General features: G+C 43.5%; 1 protein-coding gene across 1 annotated transcript; it reads right to left on the reverse strand.

The window, feature by feature from the left end:
* Positions 1-16841: 16841 nt before the first annotated feature.
* LOC309630567 (uncharacterized protein) lies at positions 16842-19603 on the reverse strand. Its single transcript, XM_082395896.1, has 5 exons — positions 19521-19603; positions 19118-19291; positions 18829-18933; positions 18173-18268; positions 16842-17167 (listed from the first exon to the last, which is right to left on the reverse strand). Exons 1-5 carry the CDS (start codon positions 19572-19574, stop codon positions 17018-17020), a joined length of 579 nt encoding a protein of 192 aa, XP_082252022.1. The 5' UTR covers positions 19575-19603; the 3' UTR covers positions 16842-17017.
* Between the last annotated feature and the right edge of the window lie 6337 nt (positions 19604-25940).

Raw genomic sequence — 25940 nt, forward strand, 5'->3', positions numbered from 1 at the left:
CTTCCCATTTACCACACAGTACTTTTATGGAACCTGGGGAACATGTCGTGAAATACCATTTAGGCAGGAAGAGACATTTCAACGCTTGCTTTCCTACTTTGGTCGCGTACTCTTGGTCTCTTCCTTTTATGAGTCTCTAATAATCTCCAGCTATATCCTAAATTTCTCACAACTTTCTCAGGAAAAGATTAAATGATTAAGTGTCATATTCTGAATCCTTGGTTCAAACGAAATCACACTTGGAGGCAGAACCTCGGTTTTCTAATGCCAGCTCTGTAAAGTAGCTGTTGTAATTTCCTTGAGCTTTGGTTTCCTTCTGTAAATGAGACAGATGGACCAGAAAATCCCCAAGGTTTCTCTTAACCCTGTGAATGTCTGACAGAAGGTATTCTGGTGAAGATGGTGGCCAGAAATCAAAGCATCGCAAGCTCCTAGAGCTACAGAATCCCTCTGAGGGACGCTCCTGCAGTGTCAGACACGACCCAGCCCGAAGTCCACAAGGCATGCCATGAATGAGCAGTCTGGACACTGGTCATTAATAAGCAAACTAGGATGCATTCTGAGATGGATAAAATGCATGGGAGAATTTCTTCCCGCAATCATCTCCCAGAAATCCTGACATAAGAAAAAAATTTACATAACCAACCACAAAAATTTCAAATAATACTTCAAGGCAATCACAGAAGAGATATCACAAATTAGCATGTTTATTTGCTAACTGCAATTATAATACTGACCTAAACAATTAGAGGGGTAAGTACGTATTATATTCAGCTTTATATCCTGCAGGTTAGTTTGTTTTTTTTTTGGTGTCATAATTGCTTATATTCTTGTCTTTTTACTCTTTGTAGAAGCTTCTTGAAAGGCCTCGCCATCTTGTCTCCCATATTGCCCTTAACACAGTTCCTTACGCTTAGTAGGCCCTCAGCAAAGGCTGCTGTGTTGCCTTCTCTCCTCTCCAGGTAACCTGATCAGGTATAATCACAGCTACATGGAGCAAAAAAGTGGGCACTTGTGAGCACTTACCTTGCGATGCTGTGGTCGAAGCAGTTTCGAAAGTGTGGCCCCCCCAGCTCCCTTTATACTCCCAAATGCGCAAGCCCAGCACTCTAACGTGGCTGTATTGGGGGATCACCATTTACTCCTTAGATGTAAATGCATCGTAGCCCTGATCTTTCACTCTTGTTAAGTTACTTGGATAAATGACCAGCGGAGGCTGTATAATGCCAAGTCAGCTGCGTAGGGATTTTGACGTTGGACACAGATCTTTGAGACTTAGAGAGTCCTAGAGGCCGAGCAGAACTGGGGCAGAGTGTGCTAAGAAGGTCAGTGAAGGGCAGAGCCACAGGGTGAATTGTCAAGCGATGGATGATCAATAGCATGGATACTAAGTACGTCTCCTTTACCCAGCATCGTAAACATGAGGTGGTGTGCGCCTCTCCTCAGAAATCTCCGGAAAACATAAGATTGGCCATTTAACACATCCATTCTTTTTTTTTTAAACATTATTTTTTAATTGAAGTATATTTGATTTACAATGTTGTGTTAGTTTCAGATGTACAGCAAAGAGATTCATGTGTATATATATATATATATATATATATATACACACACACACACACACACACACACACACATATATCTATATATTCTTTTTCAGATTCATTTCCCTTATAGGTTATTACAAAATACTGAGTATAGTTCCCTGTGCTATACAGTAGGTCCTTGTTGTTTTTCTATTTTATATATAGTAGTGTGTATGTGTTAATCCCAAACTCCTAATTTATCCCCCACCTCCCTTTCCCCTTAGGTAACCATAAATTTGTTTTCTATATGTGTAGGTCTACTTCTGTTTTGTAAATAAGTTCATGTGTATCATTTTTTTTTTTTTTTAGATTCCACATATAAGCGATATCGTATATATGTCTTTGTCTGGCTTACTTCACTTAGTGTGATAATCTCTAGGTCCATCTAACTCATCTATTCTTAGCCATTAATTTATTTTGTTAAAAAATCCATTGTAGATGGAAAACTTTCTAAAATGTATTATATATTATCTTGATTTATTTAATCTAGTATCTTGAATAGACTTCAACTTTTCCTTGATCATTCAGGGGCCTGGGAGGTGATGTAATAAAGTCGTCAGGGATATTATAGTTTCTTCGCGGATTTTACCCTGCACTAATTGTTCCTAGGTTGCAATGAATTTTTGTGTCACCTTTCTAGTTTTTATATCTACACCTTCACGGCAAGGTACTCAGCTGTATTCTGTCTGTGGTTAGTCTGTTTGCCTCTGTGAGCCCAATCTTCCTTTTTCTAATCTGCTATAGAATGGGAAACAGATGAGCAAGCTAAAGGAAAAAACAAACAAACAAAAGGAGTCATAAGTTCCATGGGAAGTTCTAGAAGTTCTAATGGAAATACATGGTCTTTGTGACAACTCTTATGGTTGCTCGGGGTTGTTTTTTGGCTGAAACATAAGTAATGTTTGACTATGTAGGAATTACCATACATTTTAGAAGTTAGAGCCATTTACAGCAATACAGCCTGACTTGTTTATGTTGTATATGATCAATGTGTACTGAATTATACTCAATATTTTGTAATAACCTATAATGGAATATAATCTGAAAACAATAAAACTGAGTCACTTTTCCGTACACCTGAAACTAACACAATACTGTAAATCAACTATACTTCAATTCAAAAGAAAAAAAGATTCTCTAGTCTTCCAGTGGGTAGTCTCATATAGGTGAGGCATTTCCAAGGACAGTTTGCATTAGTCAAAATGAAATTGTGGACAAAGGAGAAACAGATAGGAATAGGACTTCCACGTAGCATTTTCCAAAGTAGATTTGACAGAATGCTGATTCTGAGAGAAACTGTGAAATAAAAGGTCCCGTGGCTAAATGAGTTCAGGAAATGTGGCCAACTCTATTCCCTGTTGTTGGAGATTCACCATAAATACTAGCATGTTAAGGGGCCTGAGAAGCCTTTCAGTAAAAAAATATGAAGAAATTTTTGTACCTGGTGATCTGATGTTGGAACACCATCTTACTCCCTGCTTGAGAAAACAAGAGGAGAAAGCTGAAGGCTGCAATCCACAGAGAACTTGTCTCATTCTTAGTACCATTTGGCCCAGGAGAAAGCAACAGAAAGTGATCAGGCATAAACACAGCTGCTTTTATCCAAGGGACAGTCTTTTGTATGTAACAGATGCTCAGTAGATTTTGTTCCTGTGTATAAATGAATAAGGACGATTCATGGGGAATCTGTGTTGAAAGAGGGCTGAAGTGATAAGGCAGAAAAGAATGGAATCAGACTCAGTCTCACTTAATAGTAATAGTTTATATTTATTAAGAACTCACTACGTGCCAGGCTTTATCCATATTGGCTCACTTAAGCATCATAATAGTTTTGTGGGGTAGGTGCTAACATCATTCCCATTTTATGGCTGAAGAAATTTGGGCCACTGAGAGTTTAAATAAACTGCCTAAGGCCACACAACTAGTAAGTGGCAGAAATGGGATTCAAATCCTCTCTGGCTCTAGAGCCAATGCCTATAAACTTTCACTTTTGCAAGCCCATCACTTTTGAGTGCTGGCAATGGGGAAAGGAGATATGAAATAGGGACATTGCTCCAAAGGAGGTGATAATGGACATGGGAAGAGAGTACATAGACACGAAAAGATAAATTACTTTTCCAAGGTTAAGTGCCAAGATGAGTGAGATGCACAGTGGACTAGATGTATGGACAAGGTATTTAAAACCCGTAAGGTATGTTGTGTATGTAAAATATTCTCGAATTGTTATTAATAATAATGATACTGTTTTGGAGGAGATATCTGAAGGGGATGGTGACTGTGGAGATAATAATAATAATAAAATAATAATAATAATGCTTTTTGTAGTTCTTTCCAGTTTACATAGCACTTTTGTATATTTTATTATGTTTATTTTTCTCTGCTAGCCTTAGGGGGTTATACTGTTTATATTCTTATTATTCCCATTGTCCATATGGGGAACTGAGGCCTAAGGGAGTTAAGTGATTGACCAAAAGGCCCCACAGCTAGTAGGCAATGGAGCCAGAATTGGAATCCCAGGTTGCTGATTCCAAAGCCTCGCCTTTTCCTCTATCCTCTACTCTCTCTTAAAGGAGGCAGATTTTAAGAGTACAGGGAGGAGGTTCCAGGCTTAGGGAACGTAGGGATTGTGGTTAGAAACAAGACTTCCCAGGGTGTGTTTCAGGAAGGTGGAATGGGCAAGCCTGGATGGAAGGGTTGGGGGTAACACGGAGGTGAGGCTGGAGAAGTGAGCTGGGCTTGTCTGTGATGGGCTCCCAATGCCCATGGAAGGAGTCAGGACATTATTCTGAGATCATTGGGGAAGCTTTCAAGGTTTTAAGCAGAAAAGTGAACGTGTGTGTGTGTGTGTGTGTGTGTGTAGACACACACATATATCTGAAGATTAGTATAGAACTGATGGTAGGATATAATGGAGAGGGAGAACCTGAGGTCCTAGAACCACTTAGCAACTATTTAGAAAATCTTGGTGTACAACTTGCCAAGATGATTATACAGGCTCTGATATGATTTATGGGAGTAGGTGGGCAGTTAGAATTAACCCCTGGATGACCCTATAAATTCAGATGTGTGTTAAAATTCTCCATAGCACCAGAGGGCTGGCTTTCCCAGTGATTGTCCCCTGGTATCTCCGGGTCCATCCCGTAGGTTCAAGAAGAGTATTGTGTGGGCTTGAAGTTGTCTGCCTCACTGTCCCGTTTAGGCCTGGCAAAAAGAGAACCTCAGGAGGTGAAAAGAATATGTTTCTCTCATTTAAGACCTCTCTGAGCTCTAGACTTATTATTTTTTAACATTTATTTATTTATTTAGGCTGCTCCAGGTCTTAGTTGCGGCATGTGAGATCCTCTTTGTGGCATGCGGGATCTTTAGTTGTGGCATGCACGTGGGATCTAGCTCCCCGACCAGGGATCGAACCCGGGCCCCCTGCATTGGGAGCGCGGAGTCTTACCCACTGGACCACTGGGAAGTCCTCTAGACTTATTTTTCGAGGCCCTATCCCACATTAATATATTACAATCCTCTCAACATAATATTAAACATGCAAGTAATATCTATTTGCATTGAATATAAAAATAATCATGGTGTAAAATGAAGAGGGCCTTGATTAAGCAGTACAGAAATGAGATGTAAAAGGAAAGAGAAAACCCAAGGGATACCCTGAAGGCAGGATCCACAAGACTTTGATGATGCCGAGTTTGAGGAGGAAAAAGGAATCAGAGGAGCCTACCTTTCATCCAGCCCTCATTGCAGCCTAGAAATCTAGGGGCATGATACCTGCCCAGGAGAAATAGTGAAGGGAGGGAAATAAGAATTTCGATTTTGGACAGATTGAGATTGAGATGATGGTGATATCCAGCTAAGTAGGTAGAGATAAGGATTCAAAGTTTACATACAGGAGACATTAAGAATGAAGATGTAGGTCTGTGAGTATGAGGGTGTCACCTGTATGCAGTTGATAGTTGAACTTATTAAGGAAGCTGGGTTCTCAGAGAAAGGCTGCATGTTGAGGAGGTGAGAGGCGGAAATGAAGACAAAAAGAGTGGAAAAAAAAAAAAGGTTATTCTTCAGGTAAACAAATACCTGAGTGAGATCTTGCTGGAGTCAAAAGAGCCACGTGGATCCATATTTTACTTCTGTCATTTACTGCCATAAATGGCAAGTCCCATCACCTCTCTTCGCAGCTGTGATGTTTTCTCCTTCCGCTGCAAAATCAGAAACATAATTCTGTTTCTGCCCAAGTCATGGGGATAGTGTGGGGATCAAATGAGATACTGTCAAGACGTGGCTGTCTCCGCAGGCAGTCTCTTTCCAGCCAGTGCCAAACAGTATGCTTCAATCTGTATCAACCTTGACACAGACCTTGGCAAATAATCCACTAGCACAAAAAACATAAGTGAGCAATGCAGGCTTTACTGAAGATTTTGTAGAGCAGACTAGAAGAGGATTATATTACATCCCCTAAAGTATTCAGTTTCCATCAGCAATGACTTCCACGAAGTCCATTTTCCTTCACACTGATGCAGGTGGTTGATTTCCTTTCTTCCCCTGAGGTGTCTGCCCGACCCCTGCGGGTACTCAGTTGTTCCTCTGTTACATGGGGCCCTTTAGTTCTGCCATTGACCTGCATGCCTACTCATCTGGTTACTCAACAAAATAAAAGTCCTCAAGTAAAGAACACCACTTTTATCCTTAGCAAGTTTGGTGATCACCTATTTTTACTCACATATTCCCCTTGGGAGCTTCATCTTTATCCCACCACTATGCCCTGTAGTCCCCAGCTCACACCCCACACCATCATTCCATCTCTCCCAACCCTGAGAGGAGTTCTGTCAATGAGGGTTTTCTCCAGTCTTGTGACAAAATCATTTTGTCAACTCTAAAGTGATGGGAACTTCATTATTAGTGTCAGAAGAAGTCAAGGGAGGTGGTATTTTCGAGAGGGTGGTATTTTCAAGAGAGAGGATATAGTAAAAAGCTCTACAGAGAAGATGGAGAAAAGGAGGACCATGAAAAGGGCATTGGGTCAGTCAGAGAGGTGATCCTGACATTAATGTCAGCAGGATGGTGGGGGTGGAAGCTTTGAAGCCAAGGATTAAGGAGTGAGCAGGTGTTAAGGAGGAGGAAAACGTTTTCCTGATTTCCCCGGGAGCAAATCTCTCCACCAATCACTATATAAGGCACATTCAGAGGAAATGCAGATTTGGATGGAGAAAACAGCAGCAGGGCCAAATAGAGAGGCCCAGGAAACAAGTGTAATCAAGTTCATTCCGCAGAGGGCTACTTGAGAAGGAAGGGCAGTTAATTGTGCTGATAGGAGGATCATCCCTTACCCGTTACAACTATCTAAGAGCTATGTAACAGATGAAATTTCCAAAAGCAGCAAGAAGTTCCCCAGCCAGAAACAGAAATTTCTGGGCAAAAGTCACAGGACAGGTATATTAGTGAATGATACAAATTTATATTTAATCGCCTAATTAAAAATATTGAGTGAGAATATTAGATCCAGAACTAGAGGGGAACCTTGAATATTACCTAATCTAACCCTGATGTTACAGAATCAGAAACTGAGGTTCTGGACAGGTTACCTAATTAATGCTAATTCATTAGACAGACCCCCTTCCCATTCTACTCTCAGATCCAAGAGCGCTAGTTCAGAACTCTTTCAAGTGCAATACATAAACTTCCATACTGCTGGCATTTCTACACTACGATTTTGCAAAGCAAAAAGTTGATGGGGGATTATCCAGAGAAATATTTAAACTGATTTTCCTTCAATCAGTGAGGACATAGATTTATCAGTTTTACAGGTTGGAAAACTGAGGCTTGGCAAGATTAAGTGACTAGTCATACAGCTAGTAAGTGGCAGAATGGGAGCTAGAACAAGTCTGGTTTGAATCCAAGTCCAGTTTGTGTTTTCACTACAAGACAGCTGTTTCTAGCTTTGCAAGATCCTGTTAAGACACTAACGCTCTCAGAATTATACATGCTTCTCAGAATTACACGCAAACGAGGCATCCTTCTCTGAAAATATCATGGAGAGAGTGTGTGCATGGCCTTGGAACATTGTGTTCAGAGAAGAAATTCTACCAGTTAGGTCTGTCCAGTAAACTGGAGACTTTCTTATCTGGACTCATAATCTTGACTGATGCCTGTGAGACTTAGGGTCCATGTCATTTGCCCTTTTTTGTCTAGTAGTTGTATTTTTGTTGTTGTTTTTTTTGGTTTCTTCAGTGCTTAAAGCCTCATTAGAACTAAGAAACGCGTGATCAATTACTTTTAATTTCAACTGTTGGGGTATGAAACAACATAGCCTAAAAAAAAAAAAAAAGATTTTATGCCCTTGGCTAGGCATAGCCCAAATGCATATTTACATTGTTAAGAGCTGCATGATAATGTAGTGACTAAGAGTGGACTTTGAGAGTCAGAATACTGAGGTTCAAATCCTGACTTCACTATTTAAACTATTTGAATTTGCGCAACTTATTCTACTTTTCTGAGCCTCAGTTTCTTCATCTGTAAAATGGGGATAATAACAATACCTAACTCATGGGGTTCTTGTGACAACTGAGTTAATAAATGCATGATAGGCTACTTTTTGAAAGTGACATGGAGTGGGTGAGGCCATGTCAACAGCAGAGCCTGAGACTTAGAAGCCAGGAACTTTCTCTAGAGAATGTACCAACCATTGCCTGTGCCAGAGGGCTCTGGAAGCCAGGACAGCATCTTCTATGTTGTTCTTTCATCTCTTTTTTGTTGCTGTTTGGTAAGGCCCATCAGCTGACCACAGCCTCACTACTGGCCATCCAGCCCTCCCATTCTACCCACTACATATAGCCAATTTCCTCTCCAGATGGCCCAGAACACTAAGTCACCGCCACCCCCCACCCCCACCCCCTCATTCCACACACAACAATAAAACAAGACGAGGAAGATGGAGCCTAGATACCTCAAAGCAGGGTGACCAACGTTCCTAATTTGCTTGGAATTGAAGAGATTCCTGAGACTTCAGTTTTAAAATCAGGACAATCCTGGGCAAACAAACCCAGATAAATTTATCACCCTACCCAAAAGGTGGTTGGGGGTATGATGGCAAAATCCTCAAACTTGACCAAGATGGGGCTAGATGGAACCAGCTTGAGATCTCTCACAAAACCAGGATGGTGATGAAATTCACATATGGAATTGCTAATTTTGAAGCTGTCATGCACAGAGCCGGTAACAGGGAGCATGCGCGTATTCAATTGTTTATTCATCAAACATTCATTGAGGGCTTACTACATGCTGGGAAGATTTTAAGCACTAGGGAACAGAACAGGCAAAGTCTCTGCCCTCATGGAAACTCTATTCTAGTGTGTGTGTATGTGGGGACAGACAACAAACAAACAGATATCAAATGTCAATTAGTGATAAATTCTCTGAAGGAAAGGAAAATTAGGATAAGCAAACAGTGGCTGTGTGGGTTTGAAATGGATCAATCAGGATAAGTTTCTCTAAAGAGATGATATTTGAGCACTTAGAGGAAGAGCAAGCCAGGCGAATATCAACGGGGCACAGTATTCCAGGCAGAGGAAACAAATGCAAAGGCTCTGGGAGGGGAACTTGCCTGCACAGGAACAGAATAAAGGCCAGTAGGGCAGGGATGAAAGGAGCCAGGGATACAGTAGCAAGGAATGAAGTGGCAGAAGCGGCTAGGGGCCAGATGCTTAGAGCCTTGCAAACTAAGGTAAGGATTTAGGGTTTTAAATGCCAGCTGTTATGATAAAGGTAACGCTATTCTTCCATATTCTCTGCTGAGCGTTGGCTCTGTTATCTGCTGTTTTTCTACTCAGCTTTGCTTCACTCTGTCAAACAAAACGTTTAGCTGCTCTTCATTTAGCAAATGGCTTATAAAGACACCGTTCCAGGCATTGGGGATTAGAAGTTGGTTCTCTCCAACAGCTTACCATCTAGTTCGGGGAGGGTGGGTGGATCACAGTATTGAAAACACGTGAAAAAATCAGCAGCCATGGACTTCCAAGGAAACAGCCGGTAACTACCGAGAAGAAAGGCGGTTTCAATTTCCCAGAGAGGTGAGGAGTTGCTTCCGGTGGGCCCCGGGGCATCATGGGAGGGGTGTGCCCCGGGGCATCATGGGAGGGGTGTGCCCCGGGGCATCATGGGAGGGGTGCGCCCCAGGGCATCATGGGAGGAGTGCGCCACCGGGGAAGGAAAGGCTGGAAGTGATTCCGCCAGGGTTGGGACGAGCCTGGAGACTGTGAGGGGCCCTGGCCGGTGAGTGTACGTTTGGAGTTTGTGAGAGAGGCAGGCGTTTCTCGTCAGCTCCGCGATTCCAGAGCTTAACTGTGCGTGTGGTGGGAGGGTGTGAAGCCGGAAGTGGCGAGGGAATTCGAACTCCTGGCTCTTGACGTGACTGGGCCGCAAGGAAATTTCTGAAAAGTCTCAAGTCGCCAAATTCCATTTGAAGTTTTTCAGTACGTTTGTAGGCGTTTTATTACATTGCATATACATGTACTTATGTAATATATAGGGCTAAATCCATTTTGGGGTACTAAAAACTGGGGGTATCAATAGAATTATTTTTCAGAATATACCGGAAAAAAATATGATTCTGTTGCTCCAAAGATACCACCTTTCCCATCCATCCTCTTAACAACATTTTTCATAATTTGAGGGCTCCCCCTGTGTCGTACCTCAGTTGCCCCGAGAGAGAGCCATAAGCCGTTGTTTCTGTGAGGAGCTGAGAAAATAGCCCGCCCTCTTGGGAAGGTCAGGCTACTATAATATAAGAAAAGCCCTGTTTTGGGTGTGTTCCCCAAGGGGAATGTTTTTCTCCTTCATCAGCGAAGAGGCTTTCTTTTTCTCTCGTGGGCTCCGGAAGCAGCATCTTGGTGGCGCTTGGAGCCAGGAGGGAGGAATCAGGCTGGTAAATTCCATCCTTAAGGAAGTAAGGTTCTTTGCATCTGCCCACAGCTGATTCTTCAGCCTCCCACTTAGGAAAATGGGACCGACTAAGTCCACAGTGAAGGTGCCTGGGGACACTGGTGTCAATGTAACATGTGCCCAAACCTCTGTCACAGCCAGGAGGCAGAATTTAAGTTTGCTCACCGACAGCTGCTGTGTTAGCCCTGGAATGTTAATGCTTACCGAAAACTTGGCTGAAAGGCAACAGCTTTTAGTAGTTGTGCTAATGGTCTCGTCCATCAAATGACCCTCTCCTCTTCACCTTTCTCTTGTCAGTTATACCCATGTCTTTGACGAGAATTGGATATGAAGTCCTCTTAAGAAGCACGTTCCTTTTATTTATTGTATTTAAAGAACACGAGCCTTTAAAAAAATTCTCAAAGTGAGGTACACATTGTAGAAAGATTGAAAAACATAATCAAACATACTGAAGGAAAAATTTAAATCACTCCTAAGATTTTAGCATAGAAGTAATCTCTACCGGAATTTGGATTAAGTCCTTTTACACTTTTTTTTATGTTTGTAAACACATACACAGTTTTGTTTTGTTTTTTTAAACACGTGCTTTAAACAAATACACAATTAGGGTATCAGCCTGTAAGCATGGTTTTGTATTCTGCCTTTGCAACTTAACAGATTCTGGGAAATTTTACCATGATATTAACTCTTCTTCTACATCATGATTTTTAATAGTTACATATCGTTCCATCCTATGACTGTACTCAGTTTTCTATTTTGGGGCACTTAGGGTGCGCTAATTTTTTTTTCTTTTAAATATTCCTGTAAACATATGTGTGCATATGTTTATGCATATCTTGACGATATTTATAGAATAGACTTTCTGGGCAAAGGGTATGACTGTTTTAAGGTTTGCAGTAGTACAATGCATGTTATTAGAGTCTCCACAGTAGTGATGTGGCATAAGAAAACAATAAGTATTCTCTAATGATCGTTACGGAGCCCAAGCTCATGTTGCTTGCCGCACAGCAGGTCAACAAATCGAGAGACGAGTGGTTGGGGCAAGGAATAGTGACTTTATTCGGAAAGCCAGCAGACCGAGAAGATGGTGGGCTAGGGTCCTCAGGTAAGATGGGCTAGAACCATCTTCCCCGAGGTAGAATTCAGGCTTTTTTTATACTAAAAGGGGAGGGAGTGTTGTTAGCTGTTGCAAACTTGGTGTCGGAATCCTTTGTTCTTGTAGCTGTCCACTTAGGTCAGGTCATGCTGTTCCTGTAAACCTCCCAACGAGACAAACGTTATTCTCTGTTCTGCAACTTTTTATCTCTCTATGAATGGAAAAGTGTTACACCTGTAAAGGCCAGAGCCTTGAGAATTGGCTATCCTGTATATTTCAGGCTATAGACAACATTAAGTTGTAGCAAAAACAAAGTACAAAGGTTAAAGTAAAAGAAACAGATCTGATATGGAGTCAGTTTTGTTATTCCCTAGTACATGAGCATACTGATTATCAGGTGTTGTAAATATGCAATAGTCAGTGCAACATGACTGCAAAATAAAATGACAAATACTGCAAAATTTTCAGAATTTAATGAAGTTGATGAAAGTGGTATTAGAAACCTGCTTAAATTTTGCAAAGCCACTGGTCAGGGTGATGCAGCAGCACTGAACTAGTTAATAATTATAAAATTCTGAACATGGACAATGATGATCCAATAAGTGCTTCAAGGGAGTGAGTTTAGGATCAAAGGATTAGGAAGACCCTTAAAATATCAATGAAGACATCATACAGTTTTTGCAAAAAAGGGCATTCTTTATGATTGCATTGCAAAAGTTAAACATAAAGGGTGCCACATCATACAAGACTGTGAGAAGGATGTTCCTTTCCTCCCAACTCCAACGTTGATTCATTCTTTGTTCTAAGAATTAACAGAGATGCAGTTGTAACGTAAATCTTGTGAAGTATAAGAGAAAATAAATTTATTTCAGTGGTTCTGGCTTGATTTTTGTGATAAAATCCCAATCAGACTTTTTCCCCACAATTTACTGTGTAATTTTGGACTTCATTTTAATTAATTTCGATTCACCTTAAGTGGTTGTTTTCTGAGGTACATGATTGTTGATGTAGAAAATCCCAAAGAATTTCCCCCCAAACTCAGAACTATGAAGTGAGTTCAGTAGGGTTTCAGGGTATAACATAAACATACAAAAATCAGTTGTATTTCTTTAGGCTGTATGCTAGCAGTGAACATGTGGACACCAAAATTAGAAATACAGGGACTTCCCTGGTGGCGCAGTGGTTAAAAATCTGTCTGCCAATGCAGGGGACACAGGTTTGATCCCTGGTCCGGGAAGATCCCACACGCCATGGAGCAACTCAGGTCGTGCACCACAACAACTGAGCCTATGCTCTAGAGCCCGAGAGCCACAACTACTGAAGCCCGTGTGCCTAGAGCCCGTGCTCCACAACAAGAGAAGCCACCGCAATGAGAAGCCTGCGCATCGCAATGAAGAGCAGCCCCGCTCGACGCAACTAGAGAAAGCCTGCGTGCAGCAACAAAGGCCCAATGCAGCCAAAAAAAAAAAAAAAAAAACAAGAAGTACAATACAATTTACAATTACTTAAAAACAAAAAGAAAGAAAAAGAATTTAGGTGTAAATCTAACAAAACATGTACAGGACTTGTATGCTGGAAACTGTAAAACAAGGAAGACAGAAATTGAAGAGGATCTGAATAAATGGAAAAACATACTTTATTTACGAATTGGAAGAATCAATATAGTAAGCTAATTTTCCCCAAACTGGTAAATAGATTTAATGTAATTCCTATCAAAAATTATAACTCTGGCTTTAAAGTTGGACATACAGTATCTTAATTATTATTTTCCCAAAGCACTATAATTGTAGTATTTCCCCCAATGAAAAATTTTAACAGCTTTATGGGGATATAATTGATGTATAACGAACTGTACATATTTAAAGAGTCTCGACATATGTAGACACTGTGACACCATCATCTGAATCAAGATAATGAACATGTCCATCACCCGCAAAGTTTCCTCCTGGTCCTTTGTAATACATCCTACTGTCCTTCTGTGCCTCCCATAAATCCTGCCTCTCTATCCCTAGGCAACCACTAGTCAGCTTTCAGTCACTATAGATTCATTTTTTTTTCCCTAGAATTTTATATAAATGGAATAATAGAGTCTACACTTTTTTGGTCTGGCTACTTTCCATCAGCATTATTATTTTGAGATCCATCCATGTTTTTGTGTGTGTTAATAGTTTATTTTTATCATTTTTTAAAAAAAAATTATTTATTTTATTATTTTATTTATTTATTGTTTCTGGCTGCATTTGGTCTTCGTTGCCGCGGGCGGGCTTTTCTCTGGTTGCGGCGAGCTGAGGCTACTCTTCGTTGCGGTGTGCGGGCTTCTTATTGCGGTGGCTTCTCTTGTTGTGGAGCACGGGCTCTAGGTGCGTGGGCTTCAGTAGTTGTGGCTCTCGGGCTCTAGAGCGCAGGCTCAGTAGTTGTGGTGCATGGACTTAGTTGCTCCACGGCATGTGGGATCTTCCTGGACCAGGGCTCGAACCCGTGTCCCCTACATTGGCAGGCGGATTCTTAACCACTGCGCCACCAGGGAAGCCCAATAGTTTATTTTTTATCATTTTGTAGTATTACATTATATGGATTTACCACAATGTGTTTATCCATTCACCTGTTAATGGCCATTTGGGTGGTTTTCAGTTTGGGGCTATTACAGATAAATATGCTGTGAATATTTGTGTGTACATACGTTTTCATTTCTCTTGAGTAAATACCTAGAAGTGGAACGACTGGAACAAATGGGTAATTTCTTAACTTTTTAAGAGACTGCCAAACTATTTTCCAAAATGGTTATGCTGTTTTACATGACCACTAGCTGGTGTGAGAGGTCCAGTACCTCCACCTCTTGGCCAACACTTGGACTTTTAGTCATTGTAATCGGTGTGTTGTGATATCTCATTATGTTTTAATTATTAGTCCCCTAATGATTCATGATGAGCATTTTTCATGTGCTCTGTGTATATCTTCTTTGGTGAAATGTTTGTTTAAATCTTTTGGTTCTTTAAAAATTGGGTGATTTGTTTTCTTTTTAGTGAAGATATAGATTTCTGTATGTATTCTAGACACAAGTCCTTTATCAGGGGTATAATTTGCAAATACTTTTTCTCAGTCGGTGGCTTGTCCTTTCATTCTGTTTAACAGTGTTTTTCAAAGTGCAGAAACTGAATTTTGATGAAATGCAGTTTATCAATTTTTTCTCTCATGGCTTGTGCTTTTGGTGTTGGCATCTAAGAAATCTTTGTGTAAACCAAGGTCACAAAGATTTACTCTTATGTTTACTTCTAGAAGTTTTTGTGATTCTACTTTTGGTTTCCTCTTTGATCCAAAATTTAATTTAGGAGAGTATTTTGAATTTTTTTGTTTTAAACTGTTATTAATTTTAGACATTTTTGCGATTGAGGCCTGTGCAGTTTATACTGTAAAGGAGTGAGGCTGATAGGGGTTGGGAGGCAAGGGAGTGTGGATGGTAGAAGGTGGAAGAGGGACAGGAGTGCATAAAGTACAATTTTTGTCTAGATTGCATTTTTGTTCTACTGCTTCCTCTCTTTCTAGATACCAAACTCCTCATGTTTATACTGCACTAAATCTATCTTGTTTTATCCTTCCTCTTTTCATAAGTCCTTTCTCTCTCTCTCTCTCTCTCTCTCTCTCTCACCCACTCATCCATCCAATCTGTCAGAAAACCCTATGTGCGCTACCTTCACAGTACATCTAGAATCCATCTGCTTCTCGTCATCTCCCAGTGCCTATCTCTCTGGTCTAAGCCACTGTCATTTTTTATCTTTTATTTTGCAGTAGGCTCCTAACTGGTCTCACAGTTTCGACCTCTGCCCCCTTCAGTGTATTCTCAATGCAGCAGAGTGATTCTTTTTTTTTTTTTAAAGACTTATTTATTTATTCATTTTGGCTGTGTTGGGTCTTCTTTCCTGCGCACGGGCTTTCTGTAGTTGCGGCGAGAGGGGGCTACTCTCCCTTGCGGTGCAGAGGCTTCTCATTGCGGTGGCTTCTCTTGTTGTGGAGCACGGGCCCTAGGTGTGAGGGCTTCAGTAGTTGCAGCATGCGGGCTCAGTAGTTGTGGCTTGCAGGCTCTAGAGCACAGGCTTAGTAGTTGTGGTGCATGGGCTTAGTTGCTCCGCGGCATGTGGGATCTTCCAGGACCAGGGCTCGAACCCGTGTCCCCTGCATTGGCAGGCAGATTCTCAACCACTGCGCCACCAGGGAAGTCCCCAGAGTGATTCTTTTAGAATGTGTGTTAATATCACTCCTCTGCTCAAAACACTCCAAAGACTTCCCATCTCACTCTGAGTGAAGAAAAAAGTCCTCAGGTGGCCCTGAAGCCCTACATGATCCCTGGGGTCCCAGGTTCCTCTCTTATGCCGTAACTATCTTGCTCATTCTCCTCTAGCCCTGCTGGCCTCCTTCCTGTCCCTGGGACATGCCAAACTGCCCCTGCCTCAGGGCCTTTGCATTTTCTTTTGTTCCCTCTGCCTGGAATACTCTTGCTTCCTTCAGGTCTCAGCTCAAATGTGTTTTTCTTAGAGAGGCCTTGCTTGACTCCTCTCTACATAGTACTAACTGCCTCCCTCTTACTTTTTTTATTTCTCATGAGCACTTACCTGACACATTACGCAGCTTCTTATTTTTTTTGTAGATCTTTTTACAAAAATTTTATGTTGGAGTATAGTTGATTAACAATGATGTGTTAGTTACAGGTGTACAGCAGAGTGATTCACTTACACCCATACAAGTATCCATTCTTTTTCAAATTCTTTTCCCGTTTAGGTTATTACAGAATACTGAGCCGAGTTCCCTGTGCTATACACTAGGTTCTTGTTGATTATCTATTTTAAATATAGTAGACACAGCTTCTTATTTGTTGACTGCGTTTCTTTCCTTGCAGAATATAAGTTCCCAGAGGGAGGGAACTATGCTTTGTTCACTGCTATTCCCATAGTACTGAGAGCAGGGCCCGGCGCATAGTAGATGCTCAGTAACCACCTGTGGAGTGGGTGCATGAGTGTGTCCTGTCTGAAGGCGTAACCTCAGTGAGTGGTTTCCTTAGTCATTTGTAACAATCTAGAGAGACTTAATAAAATTAAGTCCAGTAAAAGATAATTGTGTGTGTGTGTGGTGGAGCTGGAGATGGGAAAGGGGATGCGGGGTGGTGAGGGAGGTACAGATATTGAATGTTCCACAAGGCCATATATAATGTTAGAATAATAATAGCTAGGTGAGAACTGTGTTTGAGAATAAGTAATTTTGGAAGTAAATGAGTCTGGTTCAGTTTATCAGTTCACTGTAGTTTTTATTTATTCAACATGAAGAGAAAAACATCACAAAGCAAGTGACCCAAAATAGCACGTTTTGTGCATTTCTTCAGCCCCTTGGCAGCATCAGGCAGATGTGTTCACTCTGCACTGACTTGTGTGTGAATCTCCCGGCTCTTCACCCGCAGCTTGTTGACCTGGGACTCGGCAATGTCAGCCTGTTCCTCGGCCTCCTCCAGCTCGTGCTGGAGCTTGCAGAATTTGTCAAGATTAGCATTGGATTGTTCCTCCTAAGAATAAAGTTGTGAGAGTTAGACTTTGTGGTTCTCATTGCACTTGTCACAAACAGGATTATTTCCTCAACTCAGATATTTCCTTCTTACGGTTTGTTTGTCATATCTGATTTCAAATCCAGACAGAACTTGTAACTTCAGTTACATTTTTTACTCTAAAGAATGAAAGAAGAAATCGTTTTGAAATGGAAGAGACGAGCTCATTATGTCAAACCCATGTATACGTGCAGTCTATTTACGATGTATGGACTGAGTGGAAAGGAGGAAGAGACCCATGTGCGCTCGCTCACAGAGGTTAGACAGTAAATGTAAGGTCAAATTCTGACTTTGGGAAAATCCCAGTTGAAGTGTTTTTGCCATATATTTTAACTCCGGTATACAGAGACGCTGCGGGTGGGGGGATGGGGATAGGAAGAAATTATGCCCTTTGTTGGTTGCACTTACTACCATTCGTGCCTCTCCCTTTCGTGTTCCCTTTTCTTACCTCTTACCCACTACATTGTGTCTGGAAGAGTGGGGAACAACCAGGAAAAGTGAAGCTGGAGAATCTCCCAACACATCCTAATTTGCTACAGCGAATGTGCAGGGATAAGTCCCTGCTGATGACAGTGGTAGTGAGGGAAGGAGTCAGCTGGGGTAAAAGATTTCTGTTTGGCTTTTGGGAACAATTGATTTTGTGCATTTCTAGAGGGAGAGGAATATTTATCATGGTGTTAGATTTTCTGCTGGATATTCTTTGCAGCTATCAAGTAAGGTGGGTTATTTGGAATTTTCTTTTTTTCCCCCAACCCCTACAAATTGCTTAATAATAAAAATATCTCGTCTTGAGGTCTTATTCTATAATTAGGATTTGGGGGTAAATTCATATTTATATCCTCTCTCTTAAAATAAGAATGACATATTCTTACTTGGTCTCTTTCTTTCTCATTAACACATTCTCTTAATATACTTTCTACCCCCAACGAAGTTTTCTTCTTCCCTCAAGGGCTTAAAGATACTTACAGCCTCCTCAGCTTGTCTCTTGTATGATTTCACCTTTGCCTGTAATTTATCTACCAGGTCTTGCAGCCTGAGAACATTCTTGCGGTCTTCCTCAGTCTGGAAGTTTGAAAAAAATGGTCTGCATTGAATCCAACAAAATCAACCCACTACAGGTGGTGAAGTAAATCACTTTGATATGATGGCAGGTGGGCCTGGGGTAAATGTGGTCAACTCTGAGGCTTCCTTCATAGTATTAACAGTAGCCACTCTTGTTAAATGTCCACTGTGTGCAGGCACTATATTGGAGAGTTATACACGTCTCTAATCCTTACCTGCCTACTCTGGTGAGTAGATGTTTTTATTCTATTTTACAGGTGATGAATTAAGGTTGAGAGTGTTAGGTAACCTATCCGAGTTTAAAAAGTAAGAGGCCAAACTAGGACTAACACCAGTTTATCTGTCTTTGAAACCTGTATTCTTTCCTCACTTACACGATTTTCTAAAGGCCTTCCTGATTTTCCTAGCTTAGGAAAGGGTCTGTGATAGGTGATTGTGTCATTTGCCCCTTATGTATATCGAGTTAACATGTAGCTATTTGTGAGTACCACATAGTCACCAGGTTTTCAATTTCCCTTTGTGCAGGAAGTCTGGATATTCTAGAAAGCTCTTCCCCTTACCTGGTAGGTGAGTTCCTTTACTCTTCTCTCGTGTTTCCGCAAACCTTTAACAGCCTCAGCATTACGTTTCTGCTCACTTTCAACCTCTCCTTCAAGCTCACGTACCTGCAATCAAGAAAGATACTTATATAGTCAGTCTTGGGGGATGTTAATTACCTCAGGACCTACTGACGATATTGGGTGGCTGTCCCCAGCCACAGGATAAGGATGGGAGTCAGTATACAAGAAGAGAGAAGGATCGGGGAGTGCCGTTTTCACTTTCCGGATTCAGAGAGATTGAGAGACCCACCCTGGCCTCCAGCTTCTGGATGTGCTTCTTGCCACCCTTCAGGGCCAGCTGCTCAGCCTCGTCCAGGCGGTGCTGCAGGTCCTTCACCGTCTGCTCCAGGTTCTTCTTCGTCCGCTCCAGGTGGGCGCTGGTGTCCTGCTCCTTCTCTGTCAGCTCCTCGGCCATCATGGCCGCCTGGTTAAGTTCACAAGAGGCATCAGTGGGCCACCCACCCCTCCTATGCGGGCACACGGAGGGTGCTGTGAGGCTGGTACTAGGCACGCTGATGCTTTCCTCCTTGCCGCAGCCACCGCTGATGCTGCATGGTTCCCCTCCCACTTTGCCTCTGCTGAGGCTCCGTCTCCTTCCGTCTCTCCGGGAAGCCACCACTGACTGAATGCAGGGGTGAGGAGAGGAAACCTACTTGCAGGTCCCAAAGGGGCGGCGTAGAAGCCCCTTTCTTATCTCCAGACAGCATCTCTGATAAGAAAGAATGGAGTGCACATCCGTGACATCCTTCTTGGCCTTCTCCTCTGCATTTTTGGACTCCTGGATAGACTTCTCCACCTCTGCCTGGCATTGGGCTAGTCAGCTTCCAGTTTTTTCTTGGTATTTATCAGGCACGTGTTCTACAAGAAAAATTAGATAAGAGGTTCGGGCTACATTTGGACACTTACAACGATTGGAAGGGAGAGGGTTGGGTGGGGAAAGAAGTCAAGCTCGAGAACGTTCCATTTCTTATTTTTCACACAGGTGAAAAAAAATTAAAAAGACTTTCATTTTTGATAGACAGATATCCCAAAACAGGCCCGAGAATTGTACATAAAAGAATTGAGTAAATGATAAATGTGGACATTCAAATATTTGAGGAAGGATAAATTATTTAGTTAAAGGTGCTGGAACAAGGAAATGGTTGACATAACTATGTGAAATGAAAAATAATTCTCATGATCAAAACATTGTACAGGGCTTCCCTGGTGGCGCAGTGGTTGGGAGTCTGCCTGCCAATGCAGGGGACACGAGTTCGAGCCCTGGCCTGGGAAGATCCCACATGCCGCGGAGCGGCTGGGCCCGTGAACCACAACTGCTGAGCCTGCGCGTCTGGAGCCTGTGCTCCGCAACAAGAGAGGCCGCGATAGTGAGAGGCCCGCGCACCGCGATGAAGAGTGGCCCCCACTTGCCGCAACTAGGGAAAGTCCTCGCACAGAAACGGAGACCCAACACAGCCATAAATAAATAAATAAATAAATAAATAAATAAATAAATCTTTAAAAAATAAAACAAAACAAAAAAAAACATTGTACAGAGTTGTTAGGATGATGACAAACGAGGAAACATTTGCAATGTGCATTACTGAAAAAATAGTTCCTTCCTTAATATGTAAAAAAGACAAATCATTAAGAAAAAAGGGCAAAAGTACAAATAGCTAAGACACACCAGAAGAAATACAAATAGCCAACAAATACGACAAAATGTTCCACCTCATTAGTAATCAAAGAAATAAGAATTTTTAAAATGAGACATTTTCAACCATAAAATCGGTGAAGATTAAAAAAAATAATAGCTAAGCACTCTCACTTATTTTCCCCATGGGAGTAAAAATTGGGACAACTTTGTTAAAGACCAATTTACAACATATCATAAATGTCTTTGCTGTTTTGACCATGAATATATACTTCCAGGAATTTACTTACTTTTAGGAATATTAAGGAAATAGTAATCATGGATATATGTGAAAATTTAGTTATGAAGGAGTTAGTCATACAATCTTCTAATCATAAAAATTTTTATTGGGAACAGTCTAAAAATATCCAACCGTAGAAGACTGATTAAGTAAATGTGCCATAATACACAACTAAAATGGACTGCTTTTCTGCCATTAAAAAACTGTATCATAGAAAACTATTTTAAAATATAGAAATATGTTCACAACACGTTGTTAAATGAAAAAAAGTTGCAAAAGGATTGATCACGTTTACAAAAAATATCATATTTATGTATAGAAACAAGAGCCTAGAATAGGAGATCCCAAAATGCTAACAATATGGTTGGTATTTTTCTAGTTTTTTGGCTAATTCAAAAAATAGTTTTTAAAGCAAGGAATTTTGGGGGAATTCCCTGGCAGTCCAGTGATTAGGGCTTTGTGTTTCCACCGCGCGGGGCGCGGGTTCAATCTCTGGTTGGGGAACTAAGATCCCGTATGCCATGTGGTGTGGTCCAAAAAAATAAGAAATGAAACAAGGAATTCTTGAACTTTCCTAAAAGTAATTATTTCCAAAGACAATCCTAATTTTCTAAGCTTGCAGCTTAAATGTTACTGCCTCTGTGAAGCCTTTTCCAGCCCTTTTATGCAATAATTTGTCATGCCTTGCTCTGATTTCCCCATGATCTTTTATCTTCAGATAAAAGAAAGCTCAGCAATCTGTCCATCTAGAGACCAAGTTATTCCAAGAACTAGGCCTAATGAAAGTTTGTCTTGACCGCTAGCCTGGAAGGAGCGGTGGGAACTCCTCTCCATCAAGCCTGGGTCCTGCCTGCCTCCAGGGTGGACCCAGAGTGGAGTGAGGACGGACACACGTGGGAGTGAAGGAGCTGCACGCGGTCGCTGGCCTCCAGCAGCTTGTGCTCCGCCAGCTTGCGGGTGCGCTCCGTCCGTGCCAGGGCCACCTTCCTCTCCTCCGGCTCCTCCAGCAAGAGGCCATTCCTGCGCTCCACGAGGGCCAGCTGCTCCTTGTGGTACTCGCTGCTCCTCAGGGTGTCATCCAGATGCAACTGGGAGTCGTTCACGAGAAACCAGTGGTGAGACCGGAGCCCAGGGCAGGCTGAGGTCCCGCCAGGTCCTCCAGGGGCCGTGCACTCACCTTGAGCTGGCTCTGGACTGAGCACAGGTATTTCTGGGTCTCTGCCACCTGGCGGTTGGAGTGGCCCAGCTGAATCTCCATCTCACTGAGGTCTCTCTCCATCTTCTTCTTCAGCCTCAGAGCAACATTCCGGCTCCAGATCTCAGCATCCAGCACGCTTTGCATGGCTTTTGTTGCCCGCTGGCTGTTTCTTTTCAGCTGCTCGATTTCTTCTTCCTTCTCAGTGATCTTGCGGTGAAGCTCAGATTTCAGCTGGTTCAACTCTAGCTGGACACGCAAAATCTTGCCCTCTTCATGCTTCAAGGAACCCTGATAAAAGTAAAGGAGTGATTGGGATTGCCGGGGGCAGCCACCTTCTTGAATGAGGTTTTTCATCCCCATTAGGATAAAAAGGGTATTATTAGGCTCATTTTACAAATAAATAGAACAGTACTCAAAAAGATCAAACAGTTTGCTCCCAAATTGTTACTAGTAATGAAACTAGAATTGAAGCTTTGTTGTTAACAATCTTATGTCTTGAGAAGGACAGAGCATCGTTTTCAATTAATAAAAATTTTGATTACTGTGTCTTTTTAAATAGTGACCATAAGTCAGGAGCCAACCTCTGCTCAAAAAAGACAGAGAAAGACAGAGGAATTGCTCTCCTGTTATCCTGCATAGTGCAAATTTCCCTAGACCCTCTTAAGCATCCGCCCCTCACTGGCCACAGCTGGTGATAGCATCAGGATCCTGCACTCTTTGGACCACACAGAATTCCCAGCAGCCAAAGATGACCTTGTATAACTCTCTGTTAAAACTAAGGGATTCTGAGCTGGCTCTCAGGATGTTTGGTGATTGAGTTCTTGCTTTCTGAGAGGAAGACGTTGAGGACATAATGAACAAGTTTATTTATTCAATAGGAGAAATACGATGGACTAGAGAACACTCATGAGGCGAGGCAGCAGAGAGCAGCTGGTCCCCCCCAGGGTGGGGGTGGGGCTGGATTCTTCCCATTGGAGCCCCAGTGCCTCCTGCAGGAAGGGCCCCTGGGGGTGGTCTAGTCCCCTTCCTCAGCGCCCCGCCCTCCTTCACTTCTCAGACAAGTGCCTCCACCTCTTCCAGGGCAGCCTGGAGGTCTGACTTTTCTTGCTGCACTCGCTTCCTGGTCTTCTCCAATTCCTGAAGATTCTTGCTCATTTCCGCAATCTGCATGGTTAAGTCGGAAATCTCTTCTGCAAAGCACAGGCTTGATTTAGGCTGTTTTCACAGGCTCTGTCTGATAGCACCGGCATTTGCCAGGGAATTTGGGGATTGGTGATTCATTCATGACCTTCATATAGGAGAGGACAAAGACAGGGAAACCTTTCGGGGGAGGTGTCGACAAGACACAGGTGTGTGGCCTCACCTGAAGATGCAGAGGGAGGAACAACAGAACACCTGTATGACCCTGAACCTTCACACGGTACACAAAAGGGTCACAGAGAGGACCGGGGGAGACTACTGTGGAGAAAACACATAGAATCATGGTCTCAGAAATAGAAGGGGCTTTAGAGGGCATTGGGTCTGGTCTAGTTTTGTAGGACAGCGGTCTGAGATCCTAAGGGATCTAGTGACAGGATCAAGGACACAAAGCCATGTAGAGACAGAATCCATGGAAGATATGTTCTGTAGAAGAGCACGGAGCTTAGCAGCCCAGCGAACCCTCTGTTCTCGAGAACAAGGCTTGACTGTGACTATGCCTTACATTGGGGAAGTTTGGGTCCCAGGGTAAAGTGAATAGATGTGAGGATTTTGTGGGGAATCGGGAAGGAGGAGGCTGTGGCCAAATGGGGGAGTGGTGGCCAGAAGAGAAGGGGGGCTGTCACACCCCTGTGACGGGAAGACAGCTGGGGGCTGTGACATACCTGTGATGGGGAGACAGTTGGGGGCAGTCACATACCTGTGATGTAGAGACGACTGGGGGCTGTCACATACCTGTGATGGGGAGAGAGTTGGGGGCTGTCAGGCACCTGTGGTGCAGAGACAGCTGGGGGCTGTCACATACCTGTGATTGGGAGACAGCTGGGGGCTGTGACTCACCGGTGATGGGGAGAGAGATGGGGACTGCCACCTACCTGTGATGGGGAGAGAGCTGGGGGCTGTCACGCACCTGTGATGTGGAGACAGCTTGGGGTTGTCACATACCAGTGATGGGTAGAGAGCTGAGGGCTGTCAACCAGATGAGAAGGGGAGAGGGCTGGGGGCTGTCACACACCTGTGATATGGAGACAGGTGGGGACGGTCACACACCTGTGATGTGGAGACAGCTGGGGGCTGTCACATACCTGTGATGGGGAGAAAGTTGGGGGCTGACACATACCTGTGATGGGGAGAAAGTTGGGGGCTGTCAGGCACCTGTGATGGGGAGAGACCTGGGGGCTGTCACATACCTGTGATGCGGAGACAGCTGGTGTCTTTCAGATACCTGTGAAGTGGAGACAGTTGGGGGCTGACACATACCTGTGATGGGGAGAAAGTTGGGGGCTGTCAGGCACCTGTGACGAGGAGAGAGCTGAGGGCTGTCACATACCTGTGATGGGGAGAAAGCAGGGGGCTGTCACTCACTTGTGATAGGGAGAGACCTGGGGGCAGTCGCACACCTGTGATGGGAGAGAGCAGGGGGCTGTCACTCACCTCTGATGGGAAGAGAGCTAGTGGTTGTCACATACCTGTGATGTGGAGACAATGGGGGCTGTCACATACCTGTGATGGGGAGAAAGTTGGGGGCTGTCAGGCTCCTGTGATGCGGAGACAGCTGGGGGCTGTCAGGTACCTGTGATGGGGAGAGACCTGGTTGTTGTCACTCACCTGTGATGTGGAGAGAGCAGGGGGCTGTCACACACCTGTGATGGGGAGAGAGATGGGGACTGTCACATACCTGAGTCCCTGAGACAGTTGGGGGTTGTCACATACCTGTGATGGGGAGAGAGCTGGAGGCTGCCACTCACCTGTGATGGGGAGGGAACTGGGGGCTGTCACTCACCTGTAATGGGGAGAGAGAGGGGGTCTCTCACTCACCAGGGATGGGGAGAGAGCTGGGTGCTGTCACCCACCTGTGAATGGAAGAGAGCTGGGCATTGTCACGCACCTGTGATATGGAGACAACTGGGGAAGGTCACACACCTGTGATGGGGAGAGAGCTTGGGGTTGTCACATAACAGTTATGTGGAGAGAGCTGGGGGCTGTCACCTATAATGGGGAGACAGCTGGGGGCTGTCATATACCTGTGATGTGGAGACAGCTGGGGCCTGTCATATACCTGTGATGGGGAGACAGCTGGGGGCTGTCACTCACCTGTGATGGGGAGAGAGCTGTGGGCTGTCACATACCTGTGAGGCGGAGACAGCTGGGGGTTTTCACAAACCTGTGATAGGGAGAGAGTTGGGGCCTGTCTGGCACCTGTGATGCGGAGACCGCTGGGGGCTGTCACATACCTGTGATGGGGAGAGAGCTGGAGCCTGTGAGACACCTGTGATGAGGAGAGATTTTGGGGCTGTCACTCACCTGTGATGGGGAGAGAGCTGGCGTCTGTCACACACTTGTGATGGGGAGAGAGATGGGGACTGTCACATACCTGTGATGTGGAGACAGCTGGGCGCTGTCACATACCTGTAATGTGAAGAGAGCTGGGGGCTGTCACTCATCTGTAATGGGGAGAGAGATGGGAGCTGTCACACACCTGTGTTGCGGAGAGAGCTGGGGACTGTCACTCACCTGTAATGGGGAAAGAGCTGGGGTCTGTCACTCACCTGTGATGGGGAGGGAGCTGGGGACTGTCCCATACCTGTGATTGGGAGAGTGATGGGGACTGTCACATACCTGTGATGCTGAGGCAGCTGGGGCTGTCACATACCTGTGATGTGGAGAGAGCTGGGGGCTGTTATTCACCTGTGATGGGAAGAGAGCTGGGGGCTGTCAATCACCTGTGATGTGGAGAGAGCTGGAGACTGTCAAACACCTATGAT

This window comes from Balaenoptera borealis, assembly GCF_965194805.1.
Source record: "Balaenoptera borealis genome assembly, chromosome: 6".
NCBI classification, from domain to species: Eukaryota; Metazoa; Chordata; class Mammalia; order Artiodactyla; family Balaenopteridae; genus Balaenoptera; species Balaenoptera borealis.

Excerpts from the sequence above, each read along its gene's own strand:
- LOC309630567 (XM_082395896.1), bottom strand. The coding sequence starts at position 19,574 with ATGCTGTCTGGAGATAAGAAAGGGGCTTCTACGCCGCCCCTTTGGGAC. Across the intron at positions 18,269-18,828 it reads TAAAGGAACTCACCTACCAG|ACTGAGGAAGACCGCAAGAA; the intron begins GTAAGGGGAAGA and ends TCAAACTTCCAG. Across the intron at positions 17,168-18,172 it reads AGAGACAAGCTGAGGAGGCT|GAGGAACAATCCAATGCTAA; the intron begins GTAAGTATCTTT and ends CTTTATTCTTAG.